The sequence below is a fragment of the Prionailurus viverrinus genome, chromosome B4 (genome assembly GCF_022837055.1).
Source record: "Prionailurus viverrinus isolate Anna chromosome B4, UM_Priviv_1.0, whole genome shotgun sequence".
Taxonomy (NCBI): Eukaryota; Metazoa; Chordata; class Mammalia; order Carnivora; family Felidae; genus Prionailurus; species Prionailurus viverrinus.
The window spans coordinates 136,204,134-136,227,334 of record NC_062567.1 but is presented as its reverse complement, the minus strand read 5'-3'; the positions used below and the strand labels follow the sequence as shown (position 1 = coordinate 136,227,334).

The 23,201-nt window shown below is 63.1% G+C and overlaps 1 protein-coding gene across 1 annotated transcript in view; it reads right to left on the bottom strand.

Annotated features, from left to right (window-relative positions):
- The window catches only part of GRAMD4 (GRAM domain containing 4), a 59,312-nt gene extending 36,472 nt beyond the window's left edge, over positions 1-22,840 (bottom strand). The window contains 3 exon segments of the mRNA XM_047867173.1: positions 1,313-1,433; positions 5,161-5,371; positions 22,766-22,840. Coding sequence (XP_047723129.1) covers positions 1,313-1,433; positions 5,161-5,371; positions 22,766-22,770 — 337 coding nt within the window. The 5' untranslated portion in view covers positions 22,771-22,840.
- Between the last annotated feature and the right edge of the window lie 361 nt (positions 22,841-23,201).

The following is a 23,201-nucleotide window of genomic DNA, read 5'->3' as shown; positions in this document are numbered from 1 at the left end:
CTGATGTTTTCAGTTGTGAGTATCAGACTCACGGCTTTCGTTTTTAAAACACGACAAGCTGCCTGCTGAAAATACAGACGAAGGATGGGAGGCTGGCGGGAACCCGCCTGCCGCAGCTGCCTCTCGCTGGAGCTGACGGTGAGCGTGTGAGATGCTCTACCTCTGTGTCTGTCTGAAATGTTCCTAGTTCAAAACGAGTGCCCACAGCTGCCACCCCACAGCTATCAAAACTGACACGGACGGTTTCGCGACGTGAGCTACCCAAGGGTAAACCAGAAGCTCTCTTGGGAAAACACTGAGGCCGGACCCGAGGGCTCCCCACCACGGCTCAGACACCTGCTGTCAGTGCAGGCGAGGGCCCCCACGTGGCTGCAGAGCAGGGGCGCCCACGGCTAGAGCTCAGTGGACACTCAGTGTGTGGACCCCGAGGGAGAGGTGTCCGTGGGCCGACAAGGGCACAGCCGCTGGGTCCGGAGCGCGGAAGGAGACGGGAAGGGAGGGGACCTGCCCGCGGACCCTTCCTCCTGGACCCGGTGGCTCCTGGCCAGGAGGCCGCGCCTTCCTCCCTGTATGGTCCCGGCAGCTGTAGCTGCCGCCGCGGCATCAGCCGTGGAGGCTCCACGTGGCGCAGCAGGGTCACACGCGTGGGCGCCGGGGCGAGTGTGCCTGCTTCCGACCCCTCGCCGGCGAGAGGGCTTCCCCGGGGAAGGTCACCCTCCCCAGCCCTGCAGTTCCCGTCTGCAGAGCAGGGAGACAGAGGGAGGCGGGATGTCCAATGAGATCGTGTGTGCGAGGACCCGGGAGACGCCTCCACAGCAGTTTCTACCACTGCCACGCAAGAGGCCACGGCTCGCGGCAGCGGGGAGGTGTGGTTAAGCTCGCCAATGGCCCAGATCCCGAGGCGTGCGGCCACCTGACGGCGAAATCCTCGGGCTCCCCCTCCCTCCGCGAAGCGACAGCAAACAGACCAGAGTGGACAGTCTCAGTCTCTTCGCCAGGCTCTGACCCGTTGTGAGCTAAGTGCTAGAAATGATGCACCACATTCCCTGAAAGCATCAGACTCTCCAGGGAGCCTTTTATCCCTTCCCGGGGGCGCCCCCCTCACCCCCGAGCAACAACATCGCGGCTGCGCGGACAAGAGCTCGGGTCTTAGTGGAGCAGCAGACGGAGCTTCAGGAAGCCCGTGCCCACAGGGCCAGGCCCGTCCCCACCACGACCGAGCCCAGGGACAGGGGTCACAGGGCTTCCCCAGCCCAAACAGCCTGTGTGCTTCTGCGGGACGGCATCCTCCCATCCCCCCACAGGTACTCACGTAAGAAGTGCTTTTCCAATAAGGCGATCTCCAGGTGACCTTTGATCTCATTTAATCGGTCAAACTCTGTCCGGTTAAAGTCCTGGACTCCTGCAGCCATGATGAGGGTCCCCGGACCAGCCTACGAGAGATACACCGAGACTCAGAGGAGCCGCCTCGAGACGTCCCGTGTGCACGTCAACTGGTTCTCCGAGGGGTACCCTGAGGACCCCTCATCTGCAAGGGCCAGGCCCACAGAGCCCCCGGGAAGACAAGGAGGGCCTCTGCCACGAAGCGGGTATCCCTTCACCTCAGCTTCACCTGCCAGTGGAAGGGACATCTTCAGCTGCTGGTGGAGCCCAGGCGAGGTCAGCTTTTAGAAAGGATTAAAAAAAAAAACAAAAAACCCACGATGCTAAGCCTCTTGACGGCCACAGCACTCAGGCTGCAGAGGGAAGGAAACCACAGAAACCCGGGCCGGCCAGCGCGGCACCCTCCGGGGAGGCGGGTGAGCCCAGCCACGAGACCTGTCCCCCTCGCGCCCCAGAGCTGGAGTGACAGGACTCCGGGCCGGCGGGGTGGGCACGTCCACGCGCCAGGCTGCGTAAAATCTGCAAGAATGGCGGCTCCCGAGGCGAGCGAACTCCAGACCGGGGCCTGTCCCGTTCCACGGAGGGCTAATTAAAACCACCGTCTGACGTCCCCAGGGGTGCAGGGCAGGCTCTGGTTACAGATGACCGCGGCCCGCTGCCACTCACCCAGGGGCCTGGCACGGTGGCTGCTCGCCTCCTGCTGACGGGAGGGGAAGGGGAGCAGGGCAGGCCAGCACAGCCAGGCCCCCGCCCACCGGGCGCACAAGGAGCGCTCGGCTCACACACTGGACCCTTCCACGGTCGCCCCCACAGCTGCATCCTGACGCTGACCTGGCCAGAAGCAGCAGCCGTGCGTCCCCCGCGACGCAACGGGGGAGGATCGGACTCTGGTCCTGGTCTCCGTGAGCCCCCTCCAGGCTGGGGGAGGGTGGAAGGGGACCCACAGCCCGGACAGGGCTCGACAGGCCTCGTGACCCCTCCTCCACAGACACAGGCTGCCTGCTCCAGGCCACACCCCAGCAAGGAGATGCTGACGGTGGGAGGCCAACGAGTCCCGTGGCTGCCCTGACACTTGACCTGTCAGGACTTTCTCGCTTCTGGGGCGTGAGTCCCCCTGCTGACCTGCACCCCCCACGGCCTGGCAGCCGTGGACACGGGCATTGGGGATACTTCCAGCTGCCCTGCCACGAGGAAGAAGGCGCATGCCTGACCCACTCACCCTGCAAAGGAGCTTGTCCCTCCCCTGCCCGCCCCTCCCCCTCCCCCTCCCCCACCCCCATGACGGCCAAGGCAGCAGCCACACAGCGGAGGGCAGAGGCTGGCCAGGAGAGGCGGCTCCGCACCGACGAACGCTCGACTCCATCCTATCTGCCAGCTCCTCCCCAAAAGCGAGCGGGACGACCCCCAGTTTATGGGGCCATGTCTGAAATGCTGTGATGCGGGTCAGGCTCTAGGATGCTGGAGTCGAGGCCGTCCTGAACTTGCCCTTGCGCTTCCAGAATCCCTACAGGGCCCCCTTGGGTCTAGGAGAGCCAGGGCCCCTCAGGGTGTGGGGCAGACTGAGCCGAAGCCCAGTGGATGGCAGGAACGGGGAGGAGTGGCTCCGGGGAGCCGAGCGGCTGGCCGGGAGCACCGATGGGGACGGTGGGCCGCAGGTCTGAGCCCCTCTGCGAGCCCCTTCAGCCGACCCCTTCTCGGACCCCGCCCCCCCCCCCCCCCCCCCCCCCGCCCACACCCTTGCTCTCAATCACCACGTCCACTTGTCTCCTCTGCCCGGGACACGGAGCGAGAGCAGCCAGTCACAAAAGGGCAGGTGCTATAGGCTTCTCTCTCTCACGTGACGTCCCTGGAGGAGTCGCGCACAGAGACAGAGCGGGTGGGTGGGCGCCAGGGGCTGGGGCACGGGTGGGGACAGGGCTTCAGTGTGGAGAGACGATGGCGGTTCTGGAGGCGGACGGGGCGGGGGGGGGTGACATGCTCAATGCTGGCGAACAGAACACCCGACCGCGGCTAAAATGGGGAGTTCTACGTTAAGTATGTTTTACCACAGTAAGAAACCTCAAGTGAAGAGAACAAAGTCTAAGCACGGAGGTGTCCAGCCTCCCTCACAGCAAGAGCCGCGCCATCAGAGCCCCACTCTTCACCCGTCAGGCCAGCAGAGCAGAAAGCCTGAGGACGCCCCGAGCCGGTGACAGGCGTGGGACGTGGGCCTCCTCAGGCGGCCGTGGGAACCAACTGTACCCTGCAGGAGGGCGGCCTGATCACAGCCACCGGGACGACGGATGCCGTGGACCCAGCACGCCCACCTGGGGGACACGGGGTCACGGGTCACGGGTCGCTTCAGTGGGGAGAGCTTCACGTGTCGATGGCACAACCCTCATGGGAGCCCAAGCCCAGCGCCCCCGCCACGGACAGAGTCCCGGTTGGCTGTCTGTTCACACAGCCCCTGTGCCCGCCACCCCTCAGACCTCCCCGCACCCTCAGACGTGACCTCAAAGCAGGGCACGGGCACGGCTGGGTCCCGAGACCCTCCGCACCATCGGCCACCACCCCCACGCAGGGGCCGTGCTCTAGGGTGAGTCCGGGTCTCTCTGCAGACAGCACCCAGGGCAAGGCGGCTGCCGCTAAGCCCCAGCAGGATGGACAGACGGACGGAGCACGGAGCCAGAAGAGTGCTCTGCAGGATCCCTGTCACACCCCAGGGTGAGCTCAGACCCGCGTGTGGGGACTCATGCTCCCAAGGTGCCCCCGGCACACTCGACCCAAAGACCACCGTCAGAGCCGTGGCTCCCGGCGCCCGGGGGGCACGGGCCAGAACGGGGGACACACCGCCTTCCTTGCAAGACAAGCCCGCGGCGCTCTGCATCACGTGTACCAGGAGACAAGGCAACAAGGGACCCTGCGGCTGGAGGAGCAGCTGGGGACCGCGGCCCGCACCCCGGCAGAGGCTCCCCTCCCGGCTCCGCAGCGCCCGGCCCACCTGATCAGGCAGCCCGGCTCCGAGTGAATTATTCAGTCCCGCCAGGAGCGGACTCGTAGTCCCCGCTCTGGTCTGAGGCATTAATAATAGAAGGAGCCAGGGAGGACGCGCACTCACAGCCCACCCCTGGAAAGGAAACTAGCTCGGGCGCTCAGAGGAGAAGCCAGCAGGCCGCCAATATGGTCCCCCATGCCGGGCAGGATGGGGAGGCCTCAGGCAGCGGTGCCCACGACGGCGAGCCCCGCGATCACACCTGGCCAGGGAGCCCGCCCCAGCCCCCGAAGACACACAAGCTTCCAGAAGGCGGGGCCCACTCAGGCCTAGTTCCCACCGTAGCCACGCTGTCTAGCTGCCCCACTAAAGGGCGCCCTGCTGACGGGCCCACGGCGGCCGATGAGGACCCAGCCTGGGCTCGGCCAGCTGCCGAGGGTCGGGAACGTCAGGCTGGGGTCTCTGCCTCACTTCCGCACCAGAAGTCGGCCAGCCACCCAGAAAACCAGTGAGGAAAGAAAAGAAATCCAGCTGCTGGACAGACCCGTGGTGAAGGCAGGCTGTCTGATCCTCAATCGGCGGGGGGTATGAACCCCAGGGCACTGAGGGCCGTTCCGGGACAAGATGAGGACAGAGGGGAGGCCAGGCCGGGCAGGACGGGGCTGCCGAGTGCACGCTCTGCTTGGCCACCTGAGGTCGGGGGATGGCCCCCAGGCCTACACTTCCGGACACTTCCGGACACGGGGACGAGGCCAAGCAGAGCAGGGGACGTTCCCGCTGCCAGGAGGCCCGCACAGCATACTCACAGGGTCCCTCAGCTCCTCGCTGTCCCGGGGCGAGGTCCGAGGTACTCTCAGGGGAACTTCATCTCCGCATTCGGTGTCCGAGGCATTTGGAGACTCTGCTAGATCGAGGAAGTCATCTCTCTTGTGACCTCTGAACCTGATTTTGTCCAGCCTCCTTAGCATGTTCAGCACTGAGCCTCTCTGCTTTACCTTAACATGACGGTCGGGGTCCCTGCAAGAGAAGGGGGGAGGCTCGATCACTCGCCTGCCGGCCACCTGCCCACGTGGCACGCCCACCAGCCTAAACACACGGTTCTCCCGCACACACCTCGGTCCCGTGGCCAAGCCCTGTCCTCAGGGAGCGGTCAGTCTGGCTTTTCAAGGAACACTCGGGGCCCACCGGCTCCCACCTTGCACCTACCAGCCTGGGTCCCTCCATCACCCCCACTCAGCTGGCCAAGCTCCTACCACTGCCCCCGACCGACATCACCCCCCACCATGTACCCCACAAGACAGGAGGAAGCCAAGTCTGTCAGCAGGACCTTCCCAGCCATAATGACGGCCAGCCTGGTGCATGGGAGGCCAGAGACCCTGGGTCTCATCAGAAGCCCTCCTAACCAGCCAACCATCAAGGACGCGGTCAGAGCTGTGGCTCCACACGCTGCCCAGACAGAAGCAGACACCCGAAAACCGCTAGAATGCTCGGCATTAGGGCGTCTCAGTGGCTCCCTTCTGAACCCAGTGGGGCCCCGGCTTCGTGTCCCCCGGCTGGGCCTGGTCCCCTCACCCAGGTCACCACCCAGGCTGCTCTGTATGCCTAAGGCACCTTCCCGCTCGCCTGGGCAGCCCTTGCTCAGCTTCCAGAGTCGGCTCATTCTTGCTCAGAGAGGTCGTCCCACACACAAGGGCTGGTCAGGAGCCCCGCACTCACCCGCCTGCCTCCCCAGCACGGCCCCAGCCCACAGACTGCCCGCCAGGCTCCTCCAGCCGGGAATGACGGCAGCAAAGACCTGACCTGGGGGGTCACACCGAGGGAGGACACGTGTAAGTTCAGACCCACGTGCTCACCCGGGGACGGACGTGTCGTGGGGTGCCCCACGTCTCTGTGCCGTGGCCAGGAAAGGCAAGGCGCCCCACCAGGACCCCCAGGGACAGAGCCAATAGCTCATCTGCACGTCCAGCCGACCTCGCTCCAAAGCCTACAGCAGAGGCCACAAACGCCACCGAGTCCCAATCGCACAGCTCCTGGGCCGTGAGGCCTTGGGTCCCTGCGAGGGTGGGGGCCTGGACAGGACTGCTGCAGCCTGCTTTGCTGCTCACCGCCTTTCTAGGTCCCGGCTCCGCCTCTGAGACGGGAGTGAGAGCAGTAAGACCAGAGAGTTCCAGGAGCTCCAGACCAGAGAGCTCCGGGGGCTCCAGATGACGCACCCCGGGAGCCTGCCGCCGGCCCCAGAAAACAGGCCAGCACCCCCAGGCAAGGCGGGCAGGGAGGGGGCTGAGCAGCAAGGAACCCGTCAACTCGGCCCGGGCTGTCCCACTGGGGATATCTCACGGAGAACCGCAACGCGGGGAGAGGCGCTTCCTGTTTGGGACCGTTTGATATGGAGCAGGCGCAGGGCTGTCAAAGGGCCCTTCGATCACAGCCCCCCACCGCCAGGGGCCCTCTGCCCCCTCGGCAAGCTTTCCTGCCCTGAACAGGGGATGCCAGCAGTGGGGCCCGCAAGGGCCCAGCCGAAATGGACCAGACCTTGCTCTGGTCCTCGAGAACAGCAGAGGCATGTGGGGGGGGGGGGGGGGGGGAGGGGCCGCAGGGGCTCCTTGCAGCCTGCCTGGGACACTACAACGTGGCCCCGTGTGGCCCTAGGGGCAAAAGCCACAGGACACACAATGCCCAGTGCCCCCAGGGACCCAGGGGAGCCCAGAAAGGGCGATGGGGGCCATGGGGGAGGGGCAGCACTGCTCCTCTGGAGGGGTAGGGGGGGGCGGCCACCTGGACAACCAGCTGTCATGAGCACCAGATGGATGAAACGGGTGAATGAAGGAAAACACACACACACACACACACACACACACACACACACACACACACCTGAAGAAAAGAGAACTTCGTGCCGACCAAGTCCCTAGAGTGGGGTAACAGTCTGTGTAATAGAAATGACAAAAATAATCACAGAGTAAAAGAATCTGATAATCAACTGGACAAAAGTAAATTTCCACTTGCTAAAAACAATGCAGTGGGGGGGCGCCTGGGAGCCTCAGTCAGTTAAGCGTCCGACTTCGGCTCAGGTCATGATCTCACAGTTTGTGGGTTCGAGCCCCGCGTCGGGCTCTGTGCTGACGGCTCGGAGCCAGGAGCCTGCTTCGGATCCTGTGTCTCCCTCTCTCTCTACCCTACCCCACTCACACTCTTTATCTCTCCGTCTCTCTCTCTCAAAAGTAAATAAAACATTGAAGAAATTAAATAAAAATGCAGTGAAACAAGGGATACATGTAGCAAATGTGGTGTGCTGAACGATTACTATCCTTGTCCTAAGACCGCTTGAATAAACGGGCAAAAGTTCCAGGACCCTGGTCCACAGATGGGCCAATTCCCCGGGCAGAGGAATTCACAGCAAGAGGAAATCGACCACTCCTGGAGCAAAAACCTGCAACTTCACCAAAAAGGAAACCAAAGCCACTGCACGCGGCAGAAGGCAGCAGGATCCGTGCACAAAGACGCCCTCGGAACCAGTGACTCCGTCTCCAGGGCAAAGCCAACACGTGGGGAGAGTCTCACCCTCAGATCGAGTTGTGACCCAGCAGCCCTGCCCGCTACCCACCCGCCCCCAGACGGGGCAGGGCAAGGAGTCCTGGACCATCACGTGGGACTCCCACAGGACACCATCCCCGAGTGACACAGGCAGCTGTGACTGCCATCCCGGTCACCGTGAAGGCAAACAGGTGTCCAAAACAACTAAAGGGGACACAGGACCCTGCATTAGGTTTATGGGCCCACAGGCGGTTTGTAAAACCTCCTTCTCCAAACGTCCTAGGATGCTTTCCTATTGCTTTTTTTTTAAAGTCCATTTATTTTGCGAGAGGGCGAGCGAGCAAGGGAGGGGCAGAGAGAGAGGGAAAGAGGGAGAACCCCAGGCAGGCACGGCGCTGTCAGCACACAGCCCAACGCAGGGCTCGAGCTCATGAACTGTGAGAAGGTAACCTGAGCTGAAGTTGGGTCGGACGCTTAACTGACGGAGCCACGCAAGGGCCCCATTTTTTCAGCTCAGAAATAAAAACCTGGGTACGGGAAATGCAGCAACGCAACACCTACTCCCTTTCACTCCAAAAAGACCGGCCGGACTCCTCGGCGTCGGGGGACAGTGGGGTGCGGAGGCTCGCGAGCCGGGACACCTGGCTGACTTCTGCCCGGCGGAAAGCGGTCGGGCCTGCTCCTGTACTCCTGGCACGGCTCTGGCCGGGTGGGCTCTCTGTCTGGGGCTCTCTATGGCCCCTGAAGCTGGGGCTGCCGTCCTTCCCGGTTCAGCTCCAGCAAGCTAATGAGGCGGGGACACGAGGACAGGGGACAAAGCACCGAGTGTCCAGCCCGGCACCATCGGAACGCAACGCACGCCTGGGCCCGGCCCCACACGCTGGGCTAGCCAGGGCCACATCCCTCCAGCCGCCAGCTCAGCCCAACCCTGGGCTCCTCCTGCTGGCTACTCTCGTCAGCCTGTGACCGGGGCGGGGGGGGGGGGGGGTCTAGACACACAGCCCATCAGAGAGAGGGGCTCCCAGAGGCCCACTCCCGTCCCCGTCGCCCTGCTCCCCCAGACCCCTTGGGCCCCTCGAAGAACGAAGCACCCGCACTGCTGTCAGATCAGGACCACAAGCCGTGACTCCCCAGCCACCCCAGCGGGGGCCGGCCCAGCCTGTGAGGGGACCCCACCGTGTTGCATCCCTGTGCCGGGCCAGAGCGTAGCCAACCCCACCCCAGGACGGCTGACCGCACCTCAGTCACACCTGCAAGGTCTCTAGTCCACGTAAGGTCACGTTCCCAATTTCCGGTGGACATGAATTTGGGGAGGACACACCGTGCCAGCCAGTACACCCCCCCCCCACTTTCAGAGGAAGACAGAAAACCATTATGGAGCATCGTCTCAGACACAGACAGGAGGCCAGATCTCAGACACCAAGTGTGACCCAGAGGGAAGCTTTCCACACAGAGCCAGAGTCGAGCGGGCACGCTCTCGACGCATCTTACCTGCACCTCGCGTTCCCCACGTGTCCCCAGCCCCCCAGCTAGCCCCCCACTCCCCAACCCTGCCTTCTACGGGCACCCGCAGGCCACCCCAGGCAGCTCAGGGCAGCTCCTGTGAGCCCACCCCCCCCTGCCCCCGCCCCCTCCCAAGGCAGACCAGGCGCTCAGCGGGACCTGCTGCCCCCGGCCCCGCAGCCCTCGGAGGGAACACCTCTCTGTACCTCCGTGCAGAAGCAGGCGCCCCGGGAAAGGACCCTGGCCGTGGCCACTCCAGACCCCCGCCCAGAGCCGGGACGGTGTGCAAGGGCCCTGTAACCGTCTGCCCCGGGAGCAAGCACGGGGCACCTGGTGCCGTGGCGCAGGGCGGCGGGGCTCGCCCAGCTCGAGGCGGCACCCACCAGGCCCCGCGCCCTCCGAACGGGGGACTGAGTCCGGCCGCGCTGGCCCGAGACACAAAGCACGCTGCTCTGGGCACCCGATGAATGCCTTCTGGACACACAAAGGCGGCAGTGTCTAGGGAAACTGGACCCTTCCCAGCCAAGGTTCTTTAAACGGTGGGTCCGGGTCTCCGGCCCCGGCCGCGTCCCCGCCATCCCGCCTCGACACGCGGTGCGCACCGCTCCCCGGCCTGGCTTCGTCTGCCGGGTTGCCTGGCGGCTCTCCGGCCGATCCAGGGATGAACTGTGTCCACTTTCCCACAGGATGCAGGCCCGTCCCAAGCCCCATTCCCGGGGAGCCCCAGACATGGAGAACTGGGCGCCTCCCCCCTCCCCGCAAGCCAGTCCCAGAGACCGCCTGGCCCTCTGCCACGTCTCCATCCTCTGGGAACACGGCCCCAGACTCCTCGGGCGGAGCGGCCTGGGGCGGCCGCTGTGGACCCCGAGGCTTTGCAGGGGGAACAGGAGGGCCAGGGAGGAGGTGCGGCCTCAGATGGGTCCCAGTCAGCATCCCAAAGCCTCACCCCCAGAACCCGGCACCCACACAACTCCTGCCCGGCCCTGCGGGGCCCTGTGCCAGGCCCTCCGGGGAGGAGTCTGAGGCCTGAAACCCACAAGGCACGCAGGACCACGGACGCTGCCCCCAACCCCGTGCCAGGCTCACGATGTTGGCTCGCACCCATGACCCCCGGATTTCCCCAAACTCAAGGCTTGTCTGGGAGCCACATCCCTCACCCCTGACGAACACCTCGGTCCTGCCAGGCTGGGCATGGTCGGTGAGACCCCAAACGCTCCTGGGGTCAATACCCAGGCGTCCCGCCCCAACCCAGCACCCGCCGGCCTCCCTGGGGGCTCTGCTCTGGCTTGTCAGCGGGGCACCTCGCTGGTAGCTCAGCTCTGCCCGGCGCGGCACGGAGCCGCCTCCCGCTGGACGCTGTCTACGGCCACCAGCTGCTCCAGCCACGACCTGGAAGGAGCCCCCAACCTTGGGATCACCCCACGGCCACCTGCAGCCAGCACGGCCCCCCACCTCCAAACTGGGCCACACACGCGTGTGCCTCTCCACCCCGGCCCCTCCCTCCTCCCCCGCTGAGACCCCGCTCCACGTGGCAGGAAACCAGAGCCCGTGGCATCCCGCCGGGGGCCCTCCCGGGGCCTCCCCGGCCCAGCCCTTGGGGGTCCTCTGCCGCCACATTTGCTCCTACTGCTGGGCCCTTCTGGCTCGGGGGTGTCTCCCATCCCAGTGCCTTTTTCTCCAAGTAAGAGCCATCACCCCATCTGGTTGGGGGTCCCGGAACGCCCAGCTAGCTCCCTTGTTTGGGATCTGTGTCCCCAGCCGCACACTGTCAGCACGCGGTCCCCCCAAGGGCAGTGGCAGCCACCGCCCTCCAGGGGACACGCCAGCCGCAGACAGCGGGTCAGCGGGTTGGCCTCGGCAGGGCTGGCACGTGCCAGGGTCACACACGCTCATCCGGCAAATGAAGGAATGATGGGCAAAGGTGGGGCCGCGCCGACGGGGCTCTGAGCGCCAGGAAATCCGGGGCCTTTCGCCGGCTCCAGGCCCCCCGGCCACAGCTGCGAGGAGCTGTCCCCCCACAGAGCCCACAGAGCAAAGGGCCGTCCTCGGACTCTGCCCAGGAGCCCAGCCGAGGCCCTACCGAGCTTACGGCCCCTAATCCGTGAACGCCTGTGGAAAACGCAATGCCAAGGCTTCAACAACCTGGGTGTTTCCACAAGGTGGGGGGGAAGGGAGGCCTGAACGTCTTCCTTGGCGAGCGTCTTCCGGGACCGTCCGTTCCCACAAAGGTCAGGCCGAAACCATGGTGTGCATCGAGCCCGTGGACGACCGACGAGGCCCACGTCCTGCCAGCTCGGCGACCCTGACGATCACCTGGGGAGGGGGGGGGGCGCGGGACAGCGGGAGAGCCGGGAGGGCCCGATGGGCGCTGCCACACCCTTTTCCGCGACCTGGGGTCACACCACGGCGTGGATGGCGCAGGACTGCGCAGGGAGTGGCCCCGGGGACCCGCGCGTGGAGACGAAGGTCAGGCGACTACGAGGAAGTAAAGGGATACGAGGCTGAGCGGCTCACGCTCACGAGCAACGGTAAAACCCGCGGCACTCTCGCCGGAAAGCCGCGTGGCCAGTGGTGCTCATCGACGCTCCCCCGGATCTTCCCTCAACCCCCACCCTCGGCACAAGTACGGCTCCCACAAGGACGACGGCTGGCGATTCTGTTTGCGTTAACAACACGAAGGTGCAGACGGATGGCGCATCAGAGCCTCACTTGTTCGTCTGCGACGGGGCGAGGGTGCTCCCTGCTGACGGGGAGGGCAGTTCTCTCGAAGAGGAAGATTTCCTCGACCTCTGTGTGCCATTCACGGTGGGCGGCTACGCCCGTCACACATTCACCCCACGTTTTCTCCGTCGCTTCGTTAAGCCTACACTCGTAGCAGGTGCCCGTTTCTGTGGTGTGGCTGCTTCCGCCGTGGCCGTTTTCAAGCCACCAAAGTGACACGCAGGCCTGAGTGCAGGGCGGGGGTAGAAGCCACGGCCTCTGCCACACAGCATCTCCACCACCCAGACACGACAGACACACGCCACCCCGGGATCACACCCGGTAGTGAAAGCAGTGACGTGGGGATGCCCGGGCGGCTCAGTCGGTTGAGCGTCTGACTCTTGATCTCAGCTCAGGTCACGATCCCAGGGTCCCTGAGATCCAGCCCCGCGTCGGGCTCTGCAATGTGTCGGCACAGAGCCTGCTCGAGATTCTCTCTCCCTCATTCTCTGCCCCTCCCCACCCAAAACAAATACACGTTTTTTTAAAGTAGTGATGTAATTCAGATAGGAGGGATTTCAAGCACTGAATACCTTTGTCAACGTATCCAACTGTACGTTTACGTGAGCTCCCCAAGTCCCCCCAACGTGACAAAGGTAACAGGGTGCCAGCGAGCTGCCAAGAGCTGCTCCAGTGCCCTGTCCTGCTCCTTCTGCCTCAAGCTGTTGAGGTCACACAAGATCGGGGCTCAGTAAACACGAGGCCACACAAGATCGGGGCTCAGTAAACACGAGGCCACACAAGATCGGGGCTCAGTAAACACGAGGCCACACAAGATCGGGGCTCAGTAAACACGAGGCCACACAAGATCGGGGCTCAGTAAACACGAGGCCACACAAGATCGGGGCTCAGTAAACACGAGGCCACACAAGATCGGGGCTCAGTAAGCATCATGGAACTCAGCACTCCCACTTACCCTTCTTCCCCAGCAGGGCCCAGCGATGGAGGCGAAAATCGGGAGCCAAGGTCAAAATGCAAAAACTTCCAGCCCAAGAGGGTTGAAGGGACCAAAGACAGTCCTGGAAAGCGGGACCCAGACAGCACGCTCACAGGGCAGAGGGGAGGGGAGCCCCAAAGCGCACCCCACCGAGGCACGTGGGGCGGGCCACACCCCACTCACCACCCCCGCCATCCCAGCCCCCCTCGGGTCACCAACGACCAGATGTCAAGACCTCCCCGGGGCCCCTGGGACCCTGCCAGGGACATTCCTGCTGTCCGAGCCACCACCAAGTGACCACCTCACTCTTCCCTCCTCTGGCTCCGCACCACCTGCCCGCCCAGCCGCGCGGCTCCCGGCCCCAGCGACGTCACCCCTGCTCGTGCATCCCATAGCACACTCGTGTGGGGGCACAGTGAGGGGGCACGCGCCCGTCCGAATCGGTCCCAACTGTCCTACGTGCCGCAGACGTGGAGAACCCACCGGGAGCGGGCTCTGTGCTGAGCTCGGACCCGAGCTGTCTCTCCTCACCATCCAGGCAGGGACAACACCACCGGCCACGGCAGCGTGCCCACGGGTGGGTTACCCTGCCTCTGCCGGTGCCCGGCTCCTGTGACTGTGAAGGGTGCGAACGAACTCCCTTCTCAGAGCACTGCCGGGCATCACGTTCAGTCGTGCCCGGCAGGTGGAAGCAACCCCGGGAAAGCCCCAGGTCCCACTCTCCAGAAACACACTTAGCAGACGTCACTAGCCCCACACCTCCGTCCACCTCCACGTGCACCACTGTCACTTCACCTTCGGGGCGCTGCGGTGACGTCCCCATTTGGAAGATGAGGGTAAGAGGCTCCAGGACACCCGAGACCCCCCAGTCAGCGGCTTCCACGCCCCCACCCCCGACAGGCAGGAGAGGGAGGGGCAGGTGGTGGGTGAGCAGAGACCGCACGCGGTGGGAAGCCAGGGCCACAGTGCCCGAGACTCCAGCAAGGGTTCCGACCCGGCCCCGGGGAACAGCAGGCGGCTGATCAAGAGAGGGCGCAGCAGCCCCCCGCCCCGCCAGCACTCCATCACCAAGGCTCAGCCCTGCCACCTGCCCTGCACAAAGCAGACCCCTGCCCTCTGACCCCTGCCCTCTGACCCCCGCTGGGGACCAGCCCCAAGGATCGGGGGTGAGGTGCACAGAGGCAGGGCCACTCAGGTCAAGACCTGCCCTCCCTGGGCTTTAGAGTAGCAGGAAGAGACAGGTGTGAGCCAGGCCCATCCGGGGGCCCATCTCCAGGCATTTGGGCCTCAGCCCAGGTGCACACAGCAGAGGACCCGGACAGCCCCAGGCAGGGGGTCAGAACACCTCCCGTGGAATGTTCACAGGGCACTGACACAGGGAAGGACGAGCCCCAGGCCTCCTGTGCACCCCAAAATCTGTGCAGGGCCCCAAATCTCAGGCAAGAATGACAAGCTCCCATATCCCAGGTGTCATAGTTCCCAGTCACAATGCTGAAACAATAGTTCTATTGTTAAACCAACTGACAGAAGGAGAAACTGAGGCTGGGGAGACAGGATGAGAGGGAAGTGGCACATCAGAAACAGAAACCAACCTCACTGGACTCGAGAGCCTGTGCTTGCCCTAACCCCAGATGGGCCCAGCTATCCAGCCCTCCCTGGCACATGCCTCTATTAATGCATCCCTTACTGCAGGACAGCCCACAGGCCCCTCTGCCTAGGAGACCGAGTGGGGAGCCTGACTGAGTGGCCACACAGATGTTTATTTAAACAAAAGCCAGCAAAAAAACCTAAAGTTTAGGAGCAGGTAGACAAAAACCTCTGTGTCGTGTAAGCAAACAGAATGAGCTACTAAAAACGCACACAGATTTATTTCAATTCCCTCCACTGTCCTTAGCAACCAGGACCTGGGAAGACCCAGCCAGTGAGGCTGCCGGTAGGAACCACCTTCCAGATTCCGGGCACCAGTCATGACTTCCTGCCATGGCCCTGGCCCAAGTTCCTGAAAGCAGAAAGGGGCGTGGCTCGCAGCTGTTTGCAAACGGGCTGTTCTCCAACTGCGTTTCACCACTGAAACACTACAGGCAACACGCGTGGGGCGGGCAATCCTGTTCTGTAAGGGGCCAGGTAGGAAATGTCTGGGGCTCGGCGGGCTGCATGGCCTGTCAGAACTTCTCAACTCCGCCGTGCCACCGGATGGGTGTGGCTGCAGGCCAGTGGGCTAGGTTTGGCCACGGGCCATGCCCTAGCGTCCCTTGTCCTAGGGCGATGAGTGCCCAGCAGACCAAAAACTCTCAAAACGGTCACGGTACTTACTGGCCCAGTAGCGGGGCGCCCGGGCCCTCCCTAAGCACTGGGGTCCCATTTCCTGAGCATCACACACTGACTGGTGTGTGTCCCCATCACCATCCAGTCTTCTTAAGGAAAGAGGTGAGGGGTGAGGGGCCATCCATGGCGACACTGGGGCAGCCTGGGCGGTCTCTAGACGAGATCTAGAAGGATCTAGGTGAGGGAAACCGACACGTCTCCGTGCACCTGGGTCGGGTGCCGGGGGCTTCTCCCCCGTCCCCATATCCCTCCTGAGGCAGCGGGGCTGGCTGGAAGGACAGCCAGCTGCGAGCGGCCACCAGCCAAAAGCACTGACCACCCCGGAAGGCCGCCCCCTGGGTCTCAGGGCAGTGTCCCTTGCTCCGCAGTGACAGAGAGCACAGTGAAAACTCCAGGAGCCAGCCCCGGGCCCCGGCTCCCGCCTGCAACATCCAGTCCACGCTTCTGACTGTGCACTGTCCCCTCCCTACACGAAGGCTCTCCAACCGCCGTCCCTCACTGTCCCCTCCCCAGAGCAGGAGACCGAACAGGGCTGTCACCTGGCCATCACCTGGTGTCACCTGCTTCCGGGTGGGTGAGGTGCATTTTAAAGAGCTTCCGAGTCCTCAGGCAAATCCAGCGCCAAGGTAAACAGCCCTCAGGCGAAAAAGGCACCTGTCCAGAGGCAGCTTTGTTTTTCTTGTTTCATCTCGGCTCCCCCAAGCCAGACCCCTCCCCTGCAGACCAGGCCCCGGGCAGTTACGCGAGGTGTCAAGCACCCCATGCCCCAAAAGGTTTTCCGTGTCTGACAACACACAGCGAGAAGGTGGAACCCGCGTTTCCTGCTCAGCCAGCCCAGAAAGGCTCACAGCCCTGCCCGGGGCAGGCCTGGCGCAGACGTGCGGGCTGGCACTCACGCCGCGGCCACGTAAAGAAAACATCAGAAAACCCACAAAACACCCGAATCCTCAGAGTCGTCTTTGCGCCGCGCGCCCAGGTAACTGCCCAGCGCCGTGTGGCCGATGGACGGACGGTTGGGTCTCCGAGTGTCCCTGCTGCCAGGCGGCAGGGGGGCTCCGCAGGGCAAAGACACGGCCGCGCAGCAGGTCCGGCACGCGGCCCGGGTCCTGACGTGCACACTGTCGCCCTGCAGCTGCATCGCGGGGCAGAGCCACACGCCAGATGCTCAGAGGGACGGCAATGAGCGGGCGCTCGGCCGGTGTTTAATGAGCACCTACTATGTACCAGATGCAGGAATGCAGAGGAGGCGTGCCCACCGCGCAGGAACTTCCTAACCACAGAACGGAGGAGCCGGGCAGGCGGGGCACAGGCCCCACCGGCCAGGGCAGGCCGTTCTGAGCTGCAGAGGAAGGCACCCCAGGGAAAGGGAGCACGGACGGGGAGCATGTTGAGGCCAGGTGGGGACCGTCCCGGGTAGGGAGGGCAGCCTGGCCCGAGAGGACTCGCGGCACAGGGAGCACCCGGGAGCCTCGCCGCCCGCACCAGCCGCACTGAGAAGCACACTGCACTGGGCCCACGGACTTGACCCCTTCCCACACCACCCCCCTAACCCAATCCCACATGCCGGCCTCCGGGAGGCTGGACCCCGGCTCCCGCACGCCTGTCTCTGGGCCAGGCCCGCACTAAGGACTTCGTGAGTATCGGCTGCTTGTGACTGCGGCGACCCCTTCTACACGGAGGGGGACGCAGCTGAGAGGGACTCACAGCCATGACAGGGGAAGATGGAAGGCAGGGCACAAGGTGCCCTGGGGTGCAGGGCGATGGCTCACGGACCTGCCTGGGGCCTCAGGGCAGCCAGGCTCAGAGCTGTCCATTTACCAGATTCCCAAGCAAACACCGAGGCCAGGGAGTGCAAACCACACCCTGGAGGCCACGAAAAACAGCAGCGGGTCCTGAGAAGACAAACACAGGACCACCATAGGACCCGGAGGTCCTGCTTCTGGGTATGCACCCGAAGTACCCACACCGGGGCTCGGCGGGATCCGGACAGCGGACACACACACTGTGGTGTACACGCACAGAGCAGTATCCCTCATACACGCGACGGGGTGCTGGCTGACATGGGCTACGACCCGGATGGACCTTGAGGACGCTGTGCTCAGTGAAGGAAGCCAGGCACAAAAGGACTAATTCGGCACGATTCTGCTCCTATGGTCCCTGTGAGAGTCACATCCATAGCTACAGAACGTAGGTGAAGGCCCCCGGGGCAGAGGACGGGAACGGAGAGTTCGCGTTTCATGGGGACAGGGCTTTGGTGTGGGAAGATGAAAACATCCTGGACATGATGGTGTGTTGGTCGCTCAACACTGAACGTACCGGATGCCACCAAACTGCACGCTCAGAAATGGTCAAAATGGTACGTTTTACGTTGTGTGTGTTTTATCACCTTGCATGTGGTATACCACACTTATCGTATTATGTATGCTTCATCGTGGTTATACATAAATACACAAGGAGAGACAGCATGAGCAAAGCTCTCCAAAATAACCTATAAATCTAACGTGATTCCCCCCAAAATATTACAAAAAGACTTCAGAGGAAGCAAAATGAGCTAAGGCCAAGGTTCATGAGGAAAAACAGACAAACCCAGAATAACCCAGAAAATTCTGGAAAGCAGGAGTAATGAGGGTGACCAGCTCCACCACATGATGGAACATGCTAGAGCTACAGCCGTTCTACAATGTCCCAGCCTCCAGTGGGATCCAAGTGGCATCTGACATCAGGGGGAAGGGACGCGCTACCCAACAAAGGACCCACGCGGGGACATCCGGGCGGCTGTGTGGAAGGAGATAATGTTGAAGCCGCACCTCATCCCTTCCCCAAATACACTCAAACGGACCAAAGATGTGCACGGAAAACAAGGGCGGCATCCGTGTAGAGGCGGGGGGTGGGCGAGGGTCGGGGGGCAGGAGGGTCCAGGACCTCAGGACTGGACGGGGCCTTTCCAAGCAAGACGTGAAGGACCGGAAGAACACAGATTATGTCGAAAAACAACCTTCAAGGCAAAAACCGAAGTAGTCAAACAAATGATACTCTAGGAGAAAATATTTGCAACACATACTACAGAGGATTAATTTGTCTAAGACTGATAAACAGCCCAGCAGAAAAATGGGCCAAAGACGCAGAGAGCTCACGGAAAAGGCAAACAGTCCTCTGACCTATGGGAAGATGATTAATCTCCACTTATAAAGAGAGAAACACAAGTTAAAGTTCCATGAGCAACCCTGAGAAACCCTTTTCCCTGACAGACCAGCAAACATGCGGCGGGTGGGCGTGGGAACAAGGAAGCAGGGGCCCCTACTCAGTGGGGGGCGCCCAGGGCAATTTTGCAACATCCACTATCCTTACGGGAAAGTCTCCTACTCTACTTGCAAAATGATGTAGAGGCAAGGTCATTTCGTTGCCACACCGTTTTTGTGAGAGTGAAACGAGGCTGGATGCACCCTCAGGTCCACCCACGGGGGACAGCCACACAAGGGAGCCCCCACGGCCTGAGCAAGGAGGAGGACCCTTCAAATCCTGCGGGAGACCTCCCAGCCTGGGCTGACTGCTATCAGCCCAGTGCGTGCAAGCCATCCGCCATCCAGCACTGGAGTAAAGGGGGGAGGGGGGAAGGGAGAAGGGGGAAGGGGGAGGGGTGGAGAGGGTGGGGATGGTAGGAGGGAGGAGGGGAAAAAGGGACAGGGAAGAAGGGGAAAGGGGATAAGGAGGAGGGAAAAGGAGGAAGGGGGAAGGGGGAGGGGGGAGGGGAGGAGGGGAAAGGAAGCGGAAGGGAGGGGGGAGTGGGGGGAGGGGAGGAGGCACGAGGCACTGGAGACTCATCCTCAGCTTCAACCCCTTTTGGATCCGGAAGGTGTTGGCTATTCCACAGCAAAGGACATTTTAAAATTGTTTTAAATAAAGGAAGGACTTTAAATAAAACAGAAAAAAACGGGAACAAGAACCTTCATTCACCACTTCAGGGAAATCGCTCCCAAAGCCAAACAAGCAGTTCTCGGAACACGGCTCAGGAACCTCTTTTGGGGGGACCCGTGAGGTCAAAAGTAAGGCCACACTTGCTTTTCCACACTCGCCCTCAGGCGGCCCACGGAGAGACAACATGGCAAAAGGGACACGTGACACGTAACTTAAGCTGCCAGTGCCCCCACAGCTTTCCTTTTTGTGGAGTGGGGGGAGGGGGGGGAACACGGTGATTTTTTTTTTAATAAGAATAAGCTAGTTACGTAAACACGGAATGGGTTTATGGTTGGCAGTTCCTGATAAATTAATACCTTTAGATTTCTTAGTTTTACTTTTTTTTTTCTTTTGAGAGAGACAGAAGGCGTAGAGGCCGAGGGGAGAGAGAATCCCAAGCAGGCTCCACACTCAGCACAGAGCCTGACTTGCGGCTCGATCCCACGACCCTGGGATCATGACCTGAACCGAAATCAAGAGTCGGACGCCCAGCTGACTGAGCCCCCCCGGCGCCCCACTCGTATTTTCTCAGAAAGTCAAGAGCAACAGAGACAACCCATGTATATCGGGGCCTTCTGGCGACCTCGTAACCGAAGACTACAAAGGGTTCGGAGACCAGGGTCTGAGAGCCACCAGCCTACCCAGTGACCCTGGAGAAGGGGCGCAGGGGCGGGCTGGTCGGTCCACGGCTCCCCCTGACCCCAGTCCAGGCCTCGAGGGGTGGCAGCCGGGTCCCAGTAGGGAGCTGTGTCCGCAGGCACGACCAGAGTGGGCCCCAGGCGTGCAGCAGGCTGGACCGCAGGCCTGGCGGCGGGGAGCAGGCCTGGCGGCAGGGAAGCGGCAGGCTCTGTGGCTGAAGGGCGTGTGACAGACGGGGGGCGGGGGAGGGGGGACGGGGCCTGAGCGCCGGCTGCTCTGTGTCACGGCGCGTGCAAGAGTGGCACCCTCACCCTACAGGGAAGACTTGGCCCAGAGCCATACGGCAAGGGAGGGGCAGCGCCCCCGTTCCCGGCCGGGCCAGCAGCTACACCTCGCCCCTTCTCTCCACCTCTGGCCTCCCCCTTGGGGTTCAGGCCAGAGGAGCCCCCACGCACACATCCTCTTACCCACCCCATCTGCTCACCAACACCCTCCCTGCCTCTGGGTGCTGTGCGACTTTCAGGGGCCCACAGACGCCTCCTGCTCCAGGAAGCCCTCCCCGAAGTCCTCATCCACAGGTGTCTCTCGGTCCGGGCACACGGGCCCTGGGACACCTGGGCTCACACACCCGAGCGAACGTGCACACGTACACCGCCTTGCACCCCTGCCTTGTGCACACCCACTCTGCCTCTGAAGCCCAGCACGCACGGCCTCTGTGGTTCTCGGCGCCCAGCAGCCCGTCTCCCGACCCCCCGCCACCCACAGACTGCAACTCAGCAGGCAAATCAGAGCCTTTTTGGTCCCAGGAGCACACAGGTGCTGCCTTCCTGGGGGAAGGAATCGAACGCAGGGAAAGCAGAAGGGACGGGTGGCCGGGAGGGAAACGAACAGAAGGGGAACCAGACATACCGGCCTGAGCGCACCAGGCCACCAGCTCCACGCTCCACACCCGAGGACCCGAGTGGCAAAGGTGCCCCCGTGCAGAAACGAGGCTGCGGCGGACCCCGCCCTGCTGGGCGGACAAGGCAAGCCTGGGATGCTGCACGTGGGGGACACCTTCTGTCCGCCTTGACGGTGACCTGAGGTCCCGCCACTGAGAGACCAGGAGGAGGTGGCAGCATCTGGGGGACACCTGCGGGCACCGTTCACAAGCTGGCGGGCGCTCTCCAGAGACCGCGGCATCACCCACCCTGAGAAACCAGACGTGGAACAGTCCATTTCAGGGCCACTCGAGAAGAAATGATGCCAGCACCGCAGGGCCCGCCCGTCCGCAGGGCCCTTGCACAAACTGCTTCTGCAAACAGCGAACGTTCCCCGGTGCCTTTCAGGTTAAGATGGGCTTTGCGCTCGATCTACAGGGAGAAGGCAGCAGTGGGAGCAAGAGGGGCCCGGGGTCCTCCTGCATCGCTCCCGAAGGGGGGCCCCTCCTGGGAAAAGCCTTCCAAGGTCACTTTTCTGCAAAGGGCATTAAAACCTCAACCGTTCATTCGCTTCAGCTCCAACAAACGGGACAGGACCCGTCGGGCGCGTGGCCGTGACACCAGATGGAGCTGATCTGAGGCAATACTCTCGTCTCCTTCCACAGAGAACAGGGGAGGTGGCGGGAGGGGGGGGGGGGGGGATCAATATCCGAAAGCACAATGATGAGGAAAACGGCTCAAGTCTGAAAAGCCATCGCACCCCCAGGCTCCAGAATCAGTAACGCGACCACTAACACCCAGGCCCGGCCACTGGGCCCAGGGCGCTCCCGAGCACGAATGTCCAGCCCCCATCTGTGGACACGGCTTCCAAACGCCTACATGTCCTGTGCGGGGGCTTCTCCCCAAATCTCGTGCCGTCCCAACCCCGGACCCCACAGCTCAGTCGGCTCTGTCCCCACACTCCCTCTGTGACAGCCCCCTCCCGGAGACCCCCCTCCTGCCTGATGGCCCTGCCTCCTCGGGGCTCTGGGGGCAGCATAGCAGGTGCCGGAACCCTGGCCCACCCACCAGGCCCACCCTGTGGCGCTCACCTTCCCCCACTCACCCCTGTGCCCCCTCCCCCCCCACCCTGCTTCTCTTCAGTTCCGGCACAGCTGATAAGGGCCTGTGCCCTGCAGCTCCTCTGTCCCACATCAGCTTCACCTGCCCTCAGAGGAAGTCACAGATGCACCACTCCCTCACGTCCCCATCGGACCACAGGGGCTCCTACCCCAGGGGGGCCCCACCGCTCGGCCGACCAGACCCCAGCGACCCGGGCCTCCTCGGGCAGCCAGAATCCAGCACCTGCAAATCAGACCAGTAACCAGCATTTCATTTCTTGAGGTCGGGGGGGGAGCCACTTAAAGGGTCCCGTCAGGATGCGGGCCAGAGGATGTCCGGCACCTTCCATGACTGGAATCCCCGGGCAGCAACAGCTGAGGAGCGAGAGGACCCCTCCGGCCCCTCCATGGCCACAGCCCTGGCCTCGGCTTACTGGAGCAGAAGACACCCCAACTTCTGGCTAGAATTCTCGCCGAAGTTCGACCCAGAAAAAGGGTCTACTGCCAAACCCTGAACCAAAAAAACGCAGCTGATCGGAACAGGCCGCCTTCGCACCTGAGAGGCAGCCCGTGCGAGCAGAGAACAGGCAGAAACCCACATTCCACGCGAACTTGCCCTCAAACAGGAACCCGCACCGCACTGGTTTCCGTCCTCGTTACGACGCTGCGGGCAGGTCGCAGCAAACGCGAGAGACGCCACTCAGCAGAGCCCCTCAGGTCCAGGGGAGGCCCCGCTCACCGCATCACCTCGTCCCCACCCGCCGTGGGGCTCCCGCCACAGCCTGGCTCCGCGAAGGCCCTTCCGCCAGGACCCGCGCCGCCCGTGCCCACGTGGCACAGCCACAGGGCCGCCCCGGTCCAGCTTCCGGCACTCTCTCCCGACAGAGAGCCCCCGTCCCGACCAGGGTCCAAAGGTCTGGCGGTGGATTCCCAGGGGAGGGCAGGCCTCACCGAGAGCGAGAGCGGCAGGCTCCTCGGAGACCTGGCCGATCCGGACTGACGGGTTGGCACAGCCCAGGAGGGTGGTTTCCCATCCTGCCCGGGGACAGCAGCTGACACGATCCCGCAGCCTCGAGACCTCGGGGACAGTGGGAAAGGCTCAAGGGAGCCACGGAAGGCCAGGCCGCCTGCTCGGGCCTGACCCCCAGGTCGCAAAAGGAAACAAGATCCGGTCA